The sequence below is a fragment of the Myxocyprinus asiaticus genome, chromosome 35 (genome assembly GCF_019703515.2).
Source record: "Myxocyprinus asiaticus isolate MX2 ecotype Aquarium Trade chromosome 35, UBuf_Myxa_2, whole genome shotgun sequence".
Classification (NCBI taxonomy): Eukaryota; Metazoa; Chordata; class Actinopteri; order Cypriniformes; family Catostomidae; genus Myxocyprinus; species Myxocyprinus asiaticus.
The window spans coordinates 8,950,918-8,968,964 of NC_059378.1; the positions used below are offsets into that span (position 1 = coordinate 8,950,918).

At 36.0% G+C, this 18,047-nt stretch overlaps 1 protein-coding gene across 2 annotated transcripts in view; it reads left to right on the forward strand.

Annotated features, from left to right (window-relative positions):
* The window catches only part of LOC127426362 (pleckstrin homology domain-containing family G member 5-like), a 77,468-nt gene that overhangs the window by 12,343 nt on the left and 47,078 nt on the right, over positions 1-18,047 (forward strand). For both annotated transcript variants that reach the window (XM_051673129.1, XM_051673127.1), the window contains exon 2: positions 1,605-1,684. In XM_051673129.1, coding sequence (XP_051529089.1) covers positions 1,605-1,684 — 80 coding nt within the window. The remainder of the gene's footprint in view (positions 1-1,604; positions 1,685-18,047) is intronic.

The window sequence follows — 18,047 nt, forward strand, 5'->3', positions numbered from 1 at the left end:
AGGTTCATGGAGTTGATTTGGACTATGCTTTCAGTTTAGACAGCCTTATTGATTATAATGGAAGTGAATTAGTTTTGATGCAACTCGATGCTTGTGTCCTGTGTAGATACGGTGTAGCTGTAGGTTGTTAATGGTTGCCATGCACCATCACAACTTGCCACATTAATGTGGAATCCAACTAATGTGCAGTCGTACCATCACAGGTTTGCATACCTCCTATTTTGCTCGGGTAATTTGGCTCATCCAATCTTATTTATTTTTTGAGTATTTTGTTGTTTTATAATGTGAAGCTGCTGTTTTATCACTCAGTTGTTATGAACAGTGTTGGGTGTAATCCAATTACAAAGTAATTAGTTACTGTAATATAATAAAGTAGTGTAATGCATTACATTTTAAATTCTTACAGTTACTGACTTTCAATTAATTTAATTACTTTTAAGTACATTATAGGGTAATGCTTATTTCTAATATATAATTGATGTAGAATACATGAATTATGGACCTGTAATGAGTCAATGTGAAGGAGAAATGTGAGGTGCTGAGTGTATGACTTGTGCAGCAATGAACAAGAAATAAATATTGACATTATTTTTAATTTGTTGAGCAGAAAAGTGTTTTAGAAAGTAACTTAAAAGTAAAGTAATTAGTAATGTGATTACTTTTCCAATGAAGCAATTAATAAAGTAATCTGAATACAATTTTAGAGGAAATAATTAGTAATTTGTAGTGGATTACTATTTTTAAGAAACTTACCCAACACTGGTTATAAATAATCATATCTTTTGGTTTGTGTTTGTCAAGTTCCAAATAAAAAGAGAAAATAATCAAATGAGATGAAATTCCCTTCATTTGTAAAGCATTTAATGATTGAATTTCCAATAAAAATAACTATACTGTGATGTATCGTTACTGGGATATAAAATGACTCATCTCGTGATATAAGTTTTGTTCTTAAATCCCACCCCTAGTGTGACATGCCTGCTTCCCTCCAGCCAGCTCCACAGCTTGTTCATTTTGGCTCTCAGTTTTTGGTTCTCTTGCTCTCTCCCTTATATCCCCCCCAGCTGCCTCATCTCTTGCCATACTTTTGTTATGTCTTTTGGCTCATGCCCAAGGACATATATCCCACAGGCTCATTGTGCTTGCAAGAGTCCCTCCACGGTACCTTAGTACAAAATGTCTCACTTAAAAATTGACTAATAATTGGTTTGACCAATATTTTTTTCCAATATTTTTACGTTTTATCCTTATTTTATGGTTATCATTTTTTTAAAACTGATAAATTACTGATAAATTGTCTACCAAACACATTCTGCTTCATCATAATTGACTTTGTATGTCATCAATAATAAATAATGATTAATTAAATATTACTAATGCATATATTTCATTTTTTGTAGTCTAATGATGATTTAGCTAACATTGTATCAAAAAGCAAAAACTGGTTCTGTATATCAGTTATCAACAATTGGTATCATCATAAAAAACAATATCAGCTGATCTCTATTCATCCTATATAATACTTCTGATTTCCTGATACTTCCAGATAACCTTCTGACATATACTATGGTTGACCTTTGACCTCTGTTTGTGTGTTGTTTAAGGTGAGAAGCCTGTGCAGGAGGAGAAGACAGGCATCTTGTGTCAGCATCCAAACTGCTCTGAGCGCCGGCTTGCTTGCAAGGTGAGCCCTGCCGTACGTGTCCATTGGCGTGGAAGAAATCCTCTCAATACCACCCCGAACACCTGAGGACTGCCCCTTTGGGGTGTGTGTCTTTATAGTACACAGCAAGTGTCTTCAGTGTCTGATTTATGACTGCTTTTAATACATACATAAAGTCATCTTATATTGAAAAAAATGCAAACAACATTTCCAAATGCACAAATTATACTGTACATACAATGTTAATTTAATAGTCTTTTGTTAACCCAGCCACAGCTTAGCCACAATGAAAGCGCATTTGAAATCTTAACCAAATAGTAGGGCTGTCAATCAATTAAAATGTTTAATTGAATTAATTACATGGCATGCCGATTAATTAAACAAATAAATCGCAATTAAACACATATATAAATATTAGCTGATATTAGCCCCTCAAATAACAATAATTCATTATATAATGATGAAATAATTATAAATAGCTATATTTAAATAATAAATAAATAAATAATATATATATATATATATATATATATATGATAAAAAAAATGATATAATAATTAAGATTATTAAAATGCATTACATTATTGTGGTAGACGAGTAAAGCATTGATAAGACAATACAAAAAAGTGGCTTTATAAACCAATATATTTCCATGTTATTGAACATAGGCCTATCATTGGCCAACAGTTCACAGCAATCCATTTTGCAATTTAATTCGTCAATCAGTCCGAGATTTATTATAAGGGCTTGTCTAAGGATGCGTCAATGTACACATGCGTCAGACAGATGTTTTTGGGATGTCTCATTTTGGTTGTGTCGTGTTGTAAACATACCATTTTTAGTTCGTAGTTTCAAGTTAAACATAGTTTGAAACTTAGAAAAGCATGTCTTGAGATCCCCGCTTATGGATTTGCTCTCCATCAAGCTGTGTTTGAATGCAAGAATGCATCCGTCCTCATCTTGTGCTGTCTGCTGTCGATGAGTGTGGTTTGTTCTCTGTATAAGCTGCACGTTGCCAATACAGCCGGAGTTTCGCTTACTGCCCCTTTTAATTATATTTTTTATATAATTAGTCACACTGAATTAATGCATTAAATCGACAGCCCTACTAAATATAGTAATATGTAACAATTTCAGTAATGCACCAGAAATGCTTTGAAACACTCATTATAGCCTTTAGCTTCCAGCAATTGAACTGAATTGAAAATGTCCGATAATTTAACGCCAGTAGACAGGTACTGTTAGAATGTGTCTTGTGGTGGGGGAAAGCCCTGCAGAGGCAAAACAAACTGGTACTACAGAAAAGTTTCACCTCTTTGTGTTTTCATGGACACTTATGGCCAAAAAATGCAAAGTATGCCTCTTGCATTAATCACATGGACTATTCTGGCACAATAATCATTTGTCAACGCGTGCGCTTGGGGAGCAGACAGGAAAACCAAAAGTTTTGTTTATCTTTATGTGGTTGAATGTTCTGGGGCGAGAGGACGGATGTGATGTTATAGCCACCATTTCGGCAGCTTTCTTCTGGGAGTCTGGGGATACAGGGGTGGAAAAGTGAGATTACGGCCTGAACATACAGTATATGAGCCTGTTAACACATAAACACACTTAAACACAAATCACAACATGTGTCTCCCTTCCTGTCTCTCTCTCTTTTAGCATACACTCTCTCTTTCTCTGTCTCTCTCTCTCTTTTGTCTGTTTAAGCATTAAACATACAGCCTGGTGTGACACTTTTTTGATTCAGTTTTGTTGTCATTGGTCCATTGCCAAACTGGTTTGACTAAAGAGCCAGTGAATTCCTGCCAGTATCTCTTATTCTTTTAAAATCAGTCACTCCCATTTTCCTCTCACCGGCAAACCGGGTTCCTATTCATTACCAACACTTTCCACTTTTTTATTTTAACAGGTGTTCCCTTCACCTTTAAAATCTGAATCAGAATGCTGCCCCATTATTTTGCTGGGCATGTGTGATTCATTGTAGGCCATGTGATTGTTGCTTTTTTTTTGGAATCCTACATACGTATCTTGTCAGCACAACTGTGTCCTCTGAACTTTAGTGCACTTTTCAAAAGAGACTCTTGGTAAACACTTATGTTTCTGGTCACTTCTGATCGAAGTCAGACTTGACTTAATGTACCCAATGTTTTTATCCAAACCAGGCACGCACTTATATCTTTATTTGTACAGTATGACATTTTTTTTGTTTTTTTTGTTGTTGTTTTTTTTTAGCCCCTTTTCTCCCCAATTTGGAATGCCCATTTCCCACTACTTAGTAGGTCCTCATGGTGGCGCGGTTACTCACCTCAATACAGGTGGTGGAGGACAAGTCTCAGTTGCCTCCGCTTCTGAGACCGTCAATCCGCGCATTTTATCACATGGCTCATTGTGTATGACACCGCGGAGACTCCCAGCATGTGTAGGCTCATGCTACCCTCCGCAATCCACGCACAAATAACCACGCGCCCCATTGAGAGGGAGAACCACTAATCGAGGAGGTTACACCATGTGACTCTAACCTCCCTAGCAACTGGACCAATTTGGTTGCTTAGGAGACCTGGCTGGATTAGAACTCGCGACTCCAGGGGTAGTAGTCAGCGTCAATACTCGCTGAGCTACCCAGACCCCTTACTGGACTATTGTCAAAGGTTTCTGCTGAAAACGAGAGGGGGAGTTTTCAAAGTGTGCAGCCACATGTATATGTTATGAGGTACTTGTGGTTTGTTCACTTGTGGGCTACAAGTTTCAGGTTTGTTCTTTCCGTCTCTGGCAAGGAGTCAAGAGGTAAAAATCCTCACAGGGGTTATGAAGATCAGTGCTGGTCCTTCCTATACACAAACTACACAAGTTGCATAGGGCACCCAAACCGCCAGGGGGCCCCCATGCTGTCAAATTAGCCCAGAACATGATACATTACATAAAAGTAGATATGGCTATGGCTTCGAAGCGACGCTACCTGAAAAAAAAAAAAAAAAGGAGAAAAATGCACCAGGAATGTGAAATGAGAGAACATGAAGGTATGTACTACTTTTAAGGCAAATTTAATCAATTTTAAAACATGATTTTCAATAAAGTTTTTTCAGTTAAACTGCTACACTTGAAAAAATAATAATAAAAAAATTATTGTTGCACTCTAATCTCTGTCTTGGCTAATACTTTTCTAATGCAATTGAAACTTTGTAAAGCAGCACTTTTCGTGTTACTGTTTCCTTAAGATGAATTTTCCTTATGTTGTATCCTTCTTCATTTTGTAAACTGCTTTAGATAAAAGTGTCTGCTAAATTATTAAAATTATTATTATTGTATTATAAAAAAACAATTTGAATTTGATATGACTAGAACCATCACCACCTTTCACCCCATTAGCCACGGCCCTGCCTATTACTTAGTTCGCTTGCTGATGATAATGGTATTTTGGGCGAATACATGCTATTTTCTTGGTTTAAAAATTTACACTATGCCTCAAATGGTTGCTGATGTACAGCATGTAAATGTTTATGACCGAAATGGCAAGCGCTAACAAATAGCTTTGTTTAGAAAAATGAATAAAACCTGACATTCTCTATAGAAACCATACTCTCCTCTGCCATGTTGAAAGTTGACATCTCCTCCCAACTTGGAAACTCGGGTATCAAAATGATCTCAAAGTGTTCCAGTCGTAATTACGGCTTAAGGGGTCGTTCCTGTACAACTTCTGAGTAAGAAACTCATATTTTTATGATAATTTCAACATCACGTGAAGGCAGCTTTAATCTTTACATAATTATTGCAAAGCTCATACTCAGGGTGTGCCAGCTTCGATATTACAATGCCACATCGAAAGTAATTTCTTAATTTTTATCTAGAGTACAGATCAAAGCATGCAAAATCAAAACACGACAAATTTGTTTTAGAATGTAGTAAAGAAGCGTATACGTATTAGATGATATCATTACTTAGCACTGTGTTAGGCCATTTTAAATGAAGAATAAGAAGATTTAAAAAAAAAAATGTTTTATCTGCCCTCAGGGACAATTCCCAAGTTCATCTGTAAGACCAGCAGCAACAGCACAGACCCCGGTAATGTACAGCCAGCAAGTGTCCTGCCAACTGACCTTGTAAACTGGCCTTATGTTCCTTTTCCTTTTATTTATAGAAATTTGGCACCTTGACACCTTGGCTTATAGTCAGTATAAAAAGTAATAAAAACTAAAGTTCCTTAATATTGACTGACCGTATGTTGTTTTACTTTGAAAAATGCTCTGCGAGAAAGACTTAAGGGGTGGGGGGATTGTTTTAAGGGTTATGAACACACTGACTGGGGCCCCCACACAAAGTTTTGCGAAAGCTAGGACCAGCACTGATGATTTTCAACGTCTTACTGCTCATCCTGTTAGCTAACATTTAAAGTGGACTGTCAGTTATTTGTGTATAAATGTGTGGGAGTGGTTGATGCACAGTTGAAACAAACAAACAAACAAAGACAAAACAAGGTAGAATTTTGTTAGCCGATTAAAAGTTTCGAGTTTTTATTGTGCTTATGCAAAATAGTATGCTAGCACCATAACACAATGCTATCTCTGTCACACTTTCCTACTACATAACACTTGCTCTGCTGCTGGCAAACATGGAGTGCAAAATGATCGAATTTAGAGAATTAGCAAATTATATCTGGTTTAACTGTGCATATGTGCAGTAATAATTGTATCTAGTCTCCAAAAAGGTTTCTATATGCAATGCAAGGCTACAACAAATTGTGAAAATAAAGGTGCACTCAGTAATTTTTTTAATTTGTCGTCTTGGACCTAGTGGTGTGGAGGCAATAGCATTCAAACCCAATAAGTTTTGTTACCAGTGCCATTGTAGAAATATATATATATATATATATATATATATATATATATATATATATATATATATATATATATATATTTATAAGTGTTAAGGCTCAGGCTTGTGTTATGTCCCAGTCCAGTTCCCCCCTCTATCTCAACAACTTTCCTGTCTGCCTCTACTGTATTAAAGGCAGAAAGCCCTAAAATAAAAATAATAAAAATTGTTTCATGACACTGTAAAATCTAATTAGTTGACCGAAACGTGACATTTCAAGTCATGTTTAATTAGGACCACTTAATTGTTTTTATTAATTAAAACTTTAAGGGGTTACAGTGTAATGGTAACATGACTACAATAAGGATAGTAAAAATGTAAGCTTAAGTTAACAATTTCTTTAAAATTTTTGATATAACTATTAGTACTATATATTATAGAACTGTATATTTAGAGTGTAAGATTTGCAAAAATTTTAGTTAAAATTACCTTATTTTTCAGTATTTTTAATTATTAAACTATTTTAATAATGTTTTAATAAAAATGTGTATATTTTAATATATATAGATAGATTGTTAATGACAAAAAATGGAAAATATAAATATATACACTGGCGGTCAAAAGTTTGGAATAATGTACAGATTTTGCTCTTATGGAAAGAAATTGGTACTTTTATTCACCAAAGTGGCATTCAACTGATCACAATGTATAGTCAGGATATTAATAATGTGAAAACATTACAATTATTATTTTCAGAACTTCTTAAACTACTTCAAAGAGTTCTCATAAAAAAAATCCTCCACATGCAGCAATGACAGCTTTGCAGATCCTTGACATTCTAGCTGTCAGTTTGTCCAGATACTCAGGTGACATTTCACCCCACACTTCCTGTAGCACTTGCCATAGATGCGGCTGTCTTGTCGGGCACTTCTCACACACCTTACAGTCTAGCTGATCCCACAAAAGCTCAATGGGGTTAAGATCCATAACACCCTTTTCCAATTATCTGTTGTCCAATGTCTGTGTTTCTTTGCCCACTCTAACCTTTTCTTTTTGTCTTTCTGTTTCAAAAGTGGCTTTTTCTTTGCAATTCTTCCCATAAGGCCTGCACCCCTGAGTCTTCTCTTTACTGTTGTACATGAAACTGGTGTTGAGCGGGTAGAATTCAATGAAGCTGTCAGCTGAGGACATGTGAGATGTCTGTCTCAAACTAGATGATTTACTTATCCTCTTGTTGAGTTGTACATCTGGCCTTCAACATCTCTATCTGTCCTTGTTAGAGCCAGTTGTCCTTTGTCTTTGAAGACTGTAGTGTACACCTTTGTATGAAATCTTCAGTTTTTTTTTTTTGGCAATTTCAAGCATTTTATTGCCTTCATTCCTCAAAACAATGATTGACTGATGAGTTTCTAGAGAAAGCTGTTTCTTTTTTGCCATTTTTGAGCTAATATTGACCTTAAGACATGCCAGTCTATTGCATACTGTGGCAACTCAAAACAAACACAAAGACAATGTTAAGCTTCATTTAACAAACCAAAGAGCTTTCAGCAGTGTTTGATATAATGGCAAGTGATTTTCTAGTACCAAATTAGCAATTTAGCATGATTACTCAAGGATAAGGTGTTGGAATGATGGCTGCTGGAAATGGGGCCTGTCTAGATTTGATCAAAAATGGCTTTTTTCAAATAGTGATGGTGCTGTTTTTTTTTTACATCAGTAATGTCCTGACTATGCTTTGTGATCAGCTGAATGCCACTTTGGTGAATTAAAGCACCAATTTCCATCCAAAACAGCAAAATCTGTACATTTTTCCAAACTTTTGGCTGCCAGTGTAAATACATTTTTTTTTAAATATTGCCTACCCCTAAACATGCATATGTATGTGTGAAAACTGTATCCATTACAGTACAATTCCATACCAAAAAAAAAAAAAAAGCACGAGACAGGAGCTATAATATTTTAAAATCAAACGTTTGTTTGCATTTGTGTTTTTGTGCATATCTGTACAGTAAGCATGCAAAATGTATGTGTGTTGGGTTGTGTGTGCATTTTGATGCTTGTGTGCCTATGGAAATGTATGTGTGTGTGACCAAAAATTGCTAAACAGACAGGCCATTTTCATCTCTTACACACACACTGAGACTAAACAGTGACTGTTCTGTAATAAACACAGACATTAATTGCCGACTGTAATTTGTGTTGTGAAAGATTAATACGATCCATTACTCATTTCACTGGAGTCCTAGAGCAAGGCATAGTATTATTGGTTTGCAGATAATGATGATTGCAGTGTTTCAGACACTTTCTTAACTAAAACACCAGACTGTCACCCTGTCAAAGCGTTGCCAATATTTTGGCTTCCAAGATTTGATTTCAGTGAGAAAAGTAGGGTAATTGCTTTTCAGTGCTCTAGTGCTGTATATTTAAACTGTTGGCTTGGGGTTAACCTGGCATCCCATTGCAATGTAAAAAGTCATTTTTCAGACATAGTTTTTCAGACCTCACAAGCATGAAATTGCATACACCATAAAAATAGCTCATTACTGAATATAGTTTTTTTTTTTTTTATGTAAGTGAATAGATGCTTGTTCTGTTTGTGTCACTATTTTGAAAATGCATGAATCAGGTTTCTGAACTTTTTCTCAGTCGTTACCATGATTGAGGGGATTATTTAAACTCTATTTCAAGATTTAAAGCACAGCATATCTATGCTTTGTCTCCTTTGTCACTCTGTGTCGCAGAGTGTGAGAACAGACTGAGTAAGCTCACACCTGTAGCACAACAGTCTCAGGAGACACACTGAATCAAAATTCAGTGAGCTCCCTGAAATATTTTAAGGACAAAATGTAGGAAAAATGTTTGATAAATCAGTTTTTCATGGAATGCTTTGGATTAGCAAAACTCAATACCTCAGTTTACCACCAGATAGAGCAACACTACTCAAAGAATTAATTTTTTAATTAATATGTCATCCTGTGTGGTGGTTAGAAAGCCTAATGGAAAGTGAAAATAGAGATTTTTAACTCTTGAAATGAAAGCAATAACTGAATTGTTTCTGTAGGAATTACATACATAGAATTTGTCTCAGGTGAGCATATATACTCTTTTTCATCAAAGCAGATTTTCTGTGTGGTATAATTTCCTTCTTGTTTATTGAACTCCGGTTCGAACCAAGCAATCGAAACAAGTGTGACAACAACCTACATTGCCACATTTGACCACATTAACAGCTATCAACATGAAGATCACTGATTCACTTTTTCTTCTCTTTTTTGTTTGCTCTGTCTCGCCAAATAGTGGCCTGTATTGCCAAATACAGTACAGCTCTTTGCTCGTTCATTCACTCCTTTAAAGGAGAACTGTGATGTCACCTGGCAGGAATTATGACTCTGTAGATGAACAAAGAGTTTGAAATGCATGACCCCTGAGGTGTAAAGTTACAATAATTTTTAGCCCTGCATCAGATATTGGAACCTCCCTTGCCTGAAGCATATGTACATGTAACGACATGCTTCAAAGTGAAGCCAAATCTTTGTTGTCATCCATTTTAATGAGAGCATGGTATCAACGAGCTTCAAAAAATTGGAAGTGGCTATAAGAAAATAGCTTAAGCATTAAAAAAGCCCATTTCCACCATCAGGGCAATAATTAAGAAGTTCCAATCAACTGGAGATGTTAAGAATGGGCCTGGAAGAGGACGTGTGTCTATATTGTCTCCATACACGGTGTGGAGGATGGTTCAAGTGGCCAAAAATTCTCCAAGGATCACATCTGGAGAACTGCAGAAATTAGTTGGGTCTTGGGGTCAGAAAGTCTCCAAAACTACAATCAGACGTCACCTACATCACAACAAGTTGTTTGGGAGGGTTTAAAAAAGCCTCTGCTCTCATCCAACAACAAACTCAAGCGTCTTCAGTTTGCCAGACACTACTGGAACTTCAATTAGGACTGGTTTCTATGGTCAGGTAAAAAAAAAATAGAGCTTTTTGGCAGCAAACACCAGAGATGGGTTTGGGACACACAGAGAGGTGGCCATACGGAAAAGTACCTCATGCCCACGGTTAAATATGGTTGTGAATCTTTAATGTTGTGGGGCTGTTTTTATGTCAATATATATCAAATACCAACAGATAAAAAATCAAAACATGACTGCCTCTGCCAGAAACCTTAAAATGCGCCCTGGTTGGATCTTCCAGCAGGACAATGATCCAAAACACACAACAAAATCAACACAAAAATGGTTCACTGACCACAAAATCAATCATCCTACTCCCCAGACCTGAACCCTTATAGAAAATCTGTAGGGTGAACTGAAGAGGAGAGTCCACCAGCATTGACCTCGGCATTTGAAGGATCTGGAAAGATTCTGTATGGAGTAATGGTCTCAGATCCCTTGCCATGTGTTCTCCAACCTCATTAGGTATTATAGGAGAAAATTCAGAGCTGTTATCTTGGCAAAGGGAGGTTGCACAAAGTATTGAATAAAAGGGAGCCAATAATTGTGCCACACGTACACTGGCGGTCAAAAGTTTGGAATAATGTACAGATTTTGCTGTTTCGGAAGGAAATTGGTACTTTAATTCACCAAAGTGGCATTCAACTGATCACAAAGTATAGAGAGGACATTGCTGATGTAAAAAAACAGCACCATCACTATTTGAAAAAAGTTATTTTTGATCAGATCTAGACAGGCCCCATTTCCATCAGCCATCACTCCAACACCTTATCCTTGAGTAATCATGCTCAACTGCTAATTTGGTACTAGAAAATCACTTGCCATTATATAAAAACACTGATAAAAGCTATTTGGTTTGTTAAATGAAGCTTAACATTGTCTTTGTGTTTGTTTTTGAGATGCCACAGTATGCAATAGACTGGCATGTCTTAAGGTCAATATTAGCTCAAAAATGGCAAAAAAGAAACAGCTTTCTCTAGAAACTTGTCAGTCAATCATTGTTTTGAGGAATGAAGGCTTTACAATGCTTGAAATTGCCAAAAAACTGAAGATTTCATACAAAGGTGTGCCCTACAGTCTTCAAAGAGAAAGGACAACTGGCTCTAACAAGTGCAGATAGAGATGTTGAAGGCCAGATGTACAATTAAACAAGAGGATAAGTACATCAGAGTCTCATATGTCCTCAGCTGACAGCTTCATTGAATTCTACCCGCTCAACACCAGTTTCATGTACAACAGTAAAGAGAAGACTCAGGGGTGCAGACTTTATGGGAAGAATTGCAAAGAAAAAGCCACTTTTGAAACAGAAAAACAAAAAGAAAAGGTTGGAGTGGGCAAAGAAACACAGACATTGGACAACAGATAATTTGAAAAGAGTGTTATGGATCTTAACCCCATTGAGCTTTTGTGGGATCAGCTAGACTGTAAGGTGTGTAAGAAGTGCCTGACAAGACAGCCACATCTATGGCAAGTGCTACAGGAAGCGTGTGGTGAAATGTCACCTGAGTATCTGGACAAACTGACAGCTAGAATGCCAAGGATCTGCTAAGCTGTCATTGCTGCACGTGGAGGATTTTTTGATGAGAACTCTTTGAAGTAGTTTAAGAAGTTCTGAAAATAATAATTGTAGTAATTTTTCACATTATTAATGTCCTGACTATACATTGTGATCAGTTGAATGCCACTTTGGTGAATAAAAGTACCAATTTCTTTCCATAAGTGCAAAATCTGTACATTATTCCAAACCTTTGGCCGCCAGTGTATATTTGACAAAAATATTTGTTTCTTGATAAAACTTGCTGTGTTTGCAATTGTTTAAATCCATTAAATGATATATTTTTGTGAACATTTTGAATGAAAGATCAAAAAGATTAACAATAAAGACATATTTTTTACAGCCTTCTTTGCTCATATTCACCAAGGGTGCCAACATTTTTGGCCACAACTGTACACACTGTACAGCTCATAAATATTGAAAGTGTTAATAGATGTTTAAGTGCCTTAAGTGCCTTTAGCGACACCAAATTTAAATAGCAAAAATGACAATTTGTTTTCAAACAGGATTTCCGAACACTCCCCACGTCTTCCATTAGTCTACAAAACAGACAGTCCCACCCTGAACGCACGCCATTGGTTGAGCCAGTGTTGCTTTGTTGGGCTGGTTACAATGCATAAACAAACAGATCAATGCACTACAGAGCCACAGTGTTACACTTTTCAGGGAAATCAACCTACAAATGGATTACTTAACTCTGCCTTTGTATATTAAAGGAATATTCAATACAAATAAAGCTCGGTCGACTGCATTTGTGGCATAATGCTGAAAAAAACAATTTTGACGCAGAAAGCGAGGTTACTGTGAGGCACTTACAATAGAAGTAAATAGGGAAAGTTTTTTGAGGGTTTAAAGGCAGAAATGTGAAGCTTATAATTTTATAAAAACACTTACATTAAGTCCTTTGCTAATTCTTGTGAATTATTTGAGTTTAAAGTTGTTTAGGGTTACAGTGTTATGTCATCATGGTAACGAAGTTGTAAAATTGGATATAACTTTACACAGAAAAGGTTAGTAAGCAATTTTATTGCATTAAAATCATGTTAACACACATGTTGTTACATCTTGTGGCTGTACTTTTGAAAGAGTGAGTACTTTAAAGTTTATGGACTGGCCCCATTGACTTATTTGTAACCAGGGTTGGTAGGTTTACCTTTGAAATGTATTCCACTACAGATTACAGAATATATAATGTAAACTGTAATTTGTAACGTATTCCGTTAGATTACTCAAGGTCAGTAATGTATTCTAAATACTTTGGATTACTTCTTCAACACTGGTAGATTTTTCACTTGTTTTGACTATAAAAACTCTGTCAGTACAGTAAGACAAAATACACATGTTAAAAATACATTCTCTGAAAAACCTAAATATCTTATGCAGTGTTGTTTCTAAAACAAGATCAATCAAATTGATCTTGTTTTAAGGATTTTTAGATATTTTTACAGGAAAACAATACAAAAATTCTTATCAAGAATATGATTTTTGCCCTAATATGAAAGGTCTTATTAGAAAAAAGAAATTATGATCCAACGTGAATTTTCTTGATAAAAAATATGATCGTGTCTGATAACATGTGCATGTAAAATGGCTAGAAATAGCATTTTAGTTTAGCGTAAAGCTGACAATTCACACAAGGTTTATTTCTATTTCTTCTGATCCAATCTTACTTCAAACTTACTTCTCTGTCTGCTCGTATGAATGTAACACATATAAGAAAATGTTTTACCGCTGTTCAAATGCACTTTGGATTGCATCATTTATATGTATAAATGTTTTCCATCTGAAAGGACTAAATATTAAATGAAACAAATGACAATAAAATACAAAGTAATCTCTTCAGTAATCAAAATACTTTTTGAATGTAACTGTATTCTAAATACCAATGATTTAAATTGTAACTGTAGTGGAATACAGTTACTTATATTTTGTATTTTAAATACGTAATCCCGTTACATGTATTTCGTTACTCCCCAACCCTGTCTGTAACCCAGGTGTTTTTTTTTTTTTTTGTTTAGTTTTTTTTTTTTTAGGAAAAGGAGGGACGAGTCTAAATAAATTTTTTTCGTAATCAACATTATGTCTCAAATGCTGTCGATTGAGCTTAACTTGTATTGAACATGGAATATTCCTTTAAATGTAATTACTCACCTTTAAAAGTACAATTAGACACCCTGATTGATGTAGGATATTTTTCAAATGTTTAAGTGTTTCCCATCTTTCACTGAGGGACAAACAATGATCTCACACACTTGTAGTCCTCTAATGCATCCCAGTATTCATAATGGAATGCCCTAATATATAGATACAGGAAGTTGTTGTGGATTCAGAGTTCGGTAAAAACAGGAAATGAATACAAGAATGACGCCTAACTGTTGGAAACATCCTTCATGTTGACACCGCTGTCCCTCTAGTTTTCTGAGATAATGGCCTCCCTGGGGCATTTTTTACATGACCTGTCACATCCTTTGCTGGTTTGTTTAATTTTTTTATAGATTTGTTTTTACTGAGGTCATTAATGGCTATTTATAACTTTATTTATGACCTTTATTTTATCATTTTGAGCTTATTGTGATATTAATAAAAACAATATAATAATAATAATAATAATAATAATAATAATAATAATATATTTTTAGGCCCATAAGAATGAAACATATGATATTATATGATATGGTTCCTTAGTTAATTTTTGATAATTAAATACAATTATCTGGTAAATATAAAGTCAGTTCTGCTCTACACTAAATATGTATTTGGAGGTTTAACTGCAATTTAGTGTACCAGTGGTGATGACAGGAAGTAACAATAAACATCAACTATTGTCACTGTAACCAGTGGTTATAGTGTGCAATGATAGGCCTACTCATGCAAAATGCTTAAATTCTACATGAAGCAGGTCGCCACATGATGGCTGGCATGTTGAGATCACTTGATTAATTGATATTAGAGCTGTCAAAATTAATGCATTAATGCATGCAATTAATAATTTAAAAAGTTTAACGCATTAATTTTTCTTAATCACGATTAACGCATTATCCATTGACACTGCTTAAACCAGCATAAGCACTTGTTGGGAAAGCAAAAACTTTGTAATGTGTCCGCTCGGAGTCATTACACTGACGCAAACATTACAACACACATACCAGCGCTTCCCTGTCAGTGATAAAATGATGGAGAAAGGACCTCTTAGCGCTATTTGATGAAAAAAAAACAAAACAATGTAAGGCACATTTTAATTATCTTGGACTTACACTGACACCTAGCGGCTTGGATGCAGCATCACTTAAAATCAATAGTTTTCAGTTTCAGATGCCATTGTAGAAATATAGTATTCACAGTCAGCCATGATTATTTTAATCATTGAGTGAAAGTGTCAAATAACAGGACGGTTACTGAGATTAAGCGATTACTATTTGGCTAGTCGTGTGATTCTAGCATGGCAGCCCCCATGTGCAGACCCTCTCCATGATGAATAAAACAGCTTTTATTAGGTCACTGATATGACTGGAGTCTTCATTTTAATGTGAGTGGTCATGGTTTCCTACATATATTTCAAAATTACAATTCATGTCTTTAGGAGTTAACATTTTTTAATGAGGAAAAAATTACTGAGTGCACCTTTAACTATCACCAAAACGCAGAATGAGACGTTTGTGTTTGCAATCGCTACTCATGTGGAGTTCAAAGCTGGTGTTGACACTCTGACACTAAATGTAGCTTTACGGTTGCTGTAGAAAAGCGGATAGCCACAGTCCACCGGCAGATAAATATTCTGGAGGATGAGAGTTTAAGAGATTTAATGCCCATTGCAATGAATATGCAACCTAAGTAGACTAATTATTTTAATTAGTCAACATCCCACTTAAGGCCAATTCACATTGCGTGTCTAACCAAATGAAGATGTTCCAAATTAAACACAAAATGGCCTTGTGAAGCATTGAACGTGCATTTGTGGATCAAATGACACACGTGCATTCATTGACATGTTTTGTTGTGTGTGTGTGTGTGTGTGTGTGTGTGTGTGTGTGTATATTCTGTCTTATTTATTTGAATTTTGAGATTTTTGTTTAGCTGTTTTCACTATGGCTGTCCCACACACAAACAACTACCAATGAATAAGTCCTAGATTCATCCATAAGTGTGGTTACATCTTCTCATCAATTTGGGAAAACTTCTCAAATGCGTGTTATTAGCCTTATACAAATGTTTTTATACTTGTGTCTGTGTAATTTATTATTTAATGAATGTTCAGCTATTTGTACAAATAGAGACATATTTATGAATATAGATGTTCCCTTTTGTACAAATAAATCACAGTTTATCTATGTAACCAAATGAAGATGTTCCAAATGAAGCATAAAATGGTCTTGGGATGTATCGAATGTGCATTTGTGGATCAAGTGACATTTTGTGTGTTTTCTGCTACATTCATTTAAATTTTGAGACTTTCTTTCCGCTGGTTTTGCCTTGCATGATCCCCACATAACTTTGTGTAATAAAAGCATTTTACAGCTGTACAATCAGGCGGGGTGTGGTTTACAAGCGCCTCTTCAATCAAACAGCATCTGAGATCAGTCAATTTTTGTCATATACAACCAAGGATAATGTCCTGTTACATTGTAAAAGGTGAAAAAAGCCCATTTTAGAGTGTAAGTCCTGGTGACTACATTTGTGTTACATGTCAGTAGCTTTCTAGTTAATAGGATTACAACACCTGGTCTTTGTTCCAGGACAGCGTTAAGGCTAAAACATACTTCACGCAAGTACGCAGACGCGAGCGCTTGGCCAAAGCATGGCCAACGCGTGGTCCCATGGTACATACATTACGTGCGCTCTTCCGTTGCTCTGGCATTTACAAACCTCAGACCACAAGAGGGCAATAGATTTTTTAGGTGTGACCACAAAACCGGTGCTGTGTACGAAACCAGGAAAATGCTGCCTTCGGAGGCTGTATACGGAGGCAGGATGAAAATAAGGTGCTTTTCAAACTGTTCGGAGACCAGTTTCCTTAAGAGTTCCATTCATTTAAAACAGCTGTCAGTTAAGCCATTAAGTAGTCAGCTGCCTATGTTTTAAGATGTAGCTCGGATGTAGTGGTGAGTCAATAGTTGAGGAGTGGGTAGAGACACAAGTTCGTTTGAATGGACAAAAAGTCATATATATTTTTCTAGAAGATTTAACTCAAATTGCTGCCCGAGTTCACCATGACAGTTGTTAATTGAAAGAAGAAAATCTGCTCTAGCGCCCCTTGCGGCAAAACTGAGAATGCAGTGCATACCTGTGTTGTGTTATGAATTGATTGCTGACACATTTCACAACGCAATGATGCGTGAAATCGAATTTGCGTAGCAAGGTGTGTCTGCGTTCACGTACTTGCATAGAGTATGTTTGGGCCTTTAAAGCCTGCTACTTCAAACTTAAATAAGTTTCTAGACTGAAATTCCTGTCTATACATTGGGAAATATCTGTTTGTGTAGACAAAGCATGAGTACAGTTCTTAATATTGCGGTATCCAATAGGGCTGGGAGGAATGGCGATATATATCATGGTGACGGAATAAAGTGTCGATTGGTAGAAATGTTTCTATATCGTCTATATCGTGATATGCAAATATTTATGCATGCAATGCTCCACTTGGCTGAAGGTGAGACTGTTAGTGAGAGAGACGAACAAACAAACATGGAGATAGATGAACAAACAGAATGCAGGACGACTCCAAAACAAGTCAAACACAGGAGGAGGAATAATATACTTTTGCATTAAAAGGTGTGGTCTCACGTTATTGGATGAGAGCCCTGTTTATGACGCGCGTGTACACAGTGCATGCCTCAGCTTCTCAGGTCTCTGCATCACAAAAATATGGACACAGCTGCAGTGCTTTTGTGCAACTGTGCAAAACTGTGACTTAGTGCCCATTTATGCCACAACTAGGCTAAGTTGTAACTTATGTATAGCTGGTGCAACCGACCCCTTGTGAATAAACCACGCCCCGCCTGATTGTACATCTGTAAAATGAGACCGCCATCTAGTGGTAGTTGCTTCTATTACACAAAGTTACA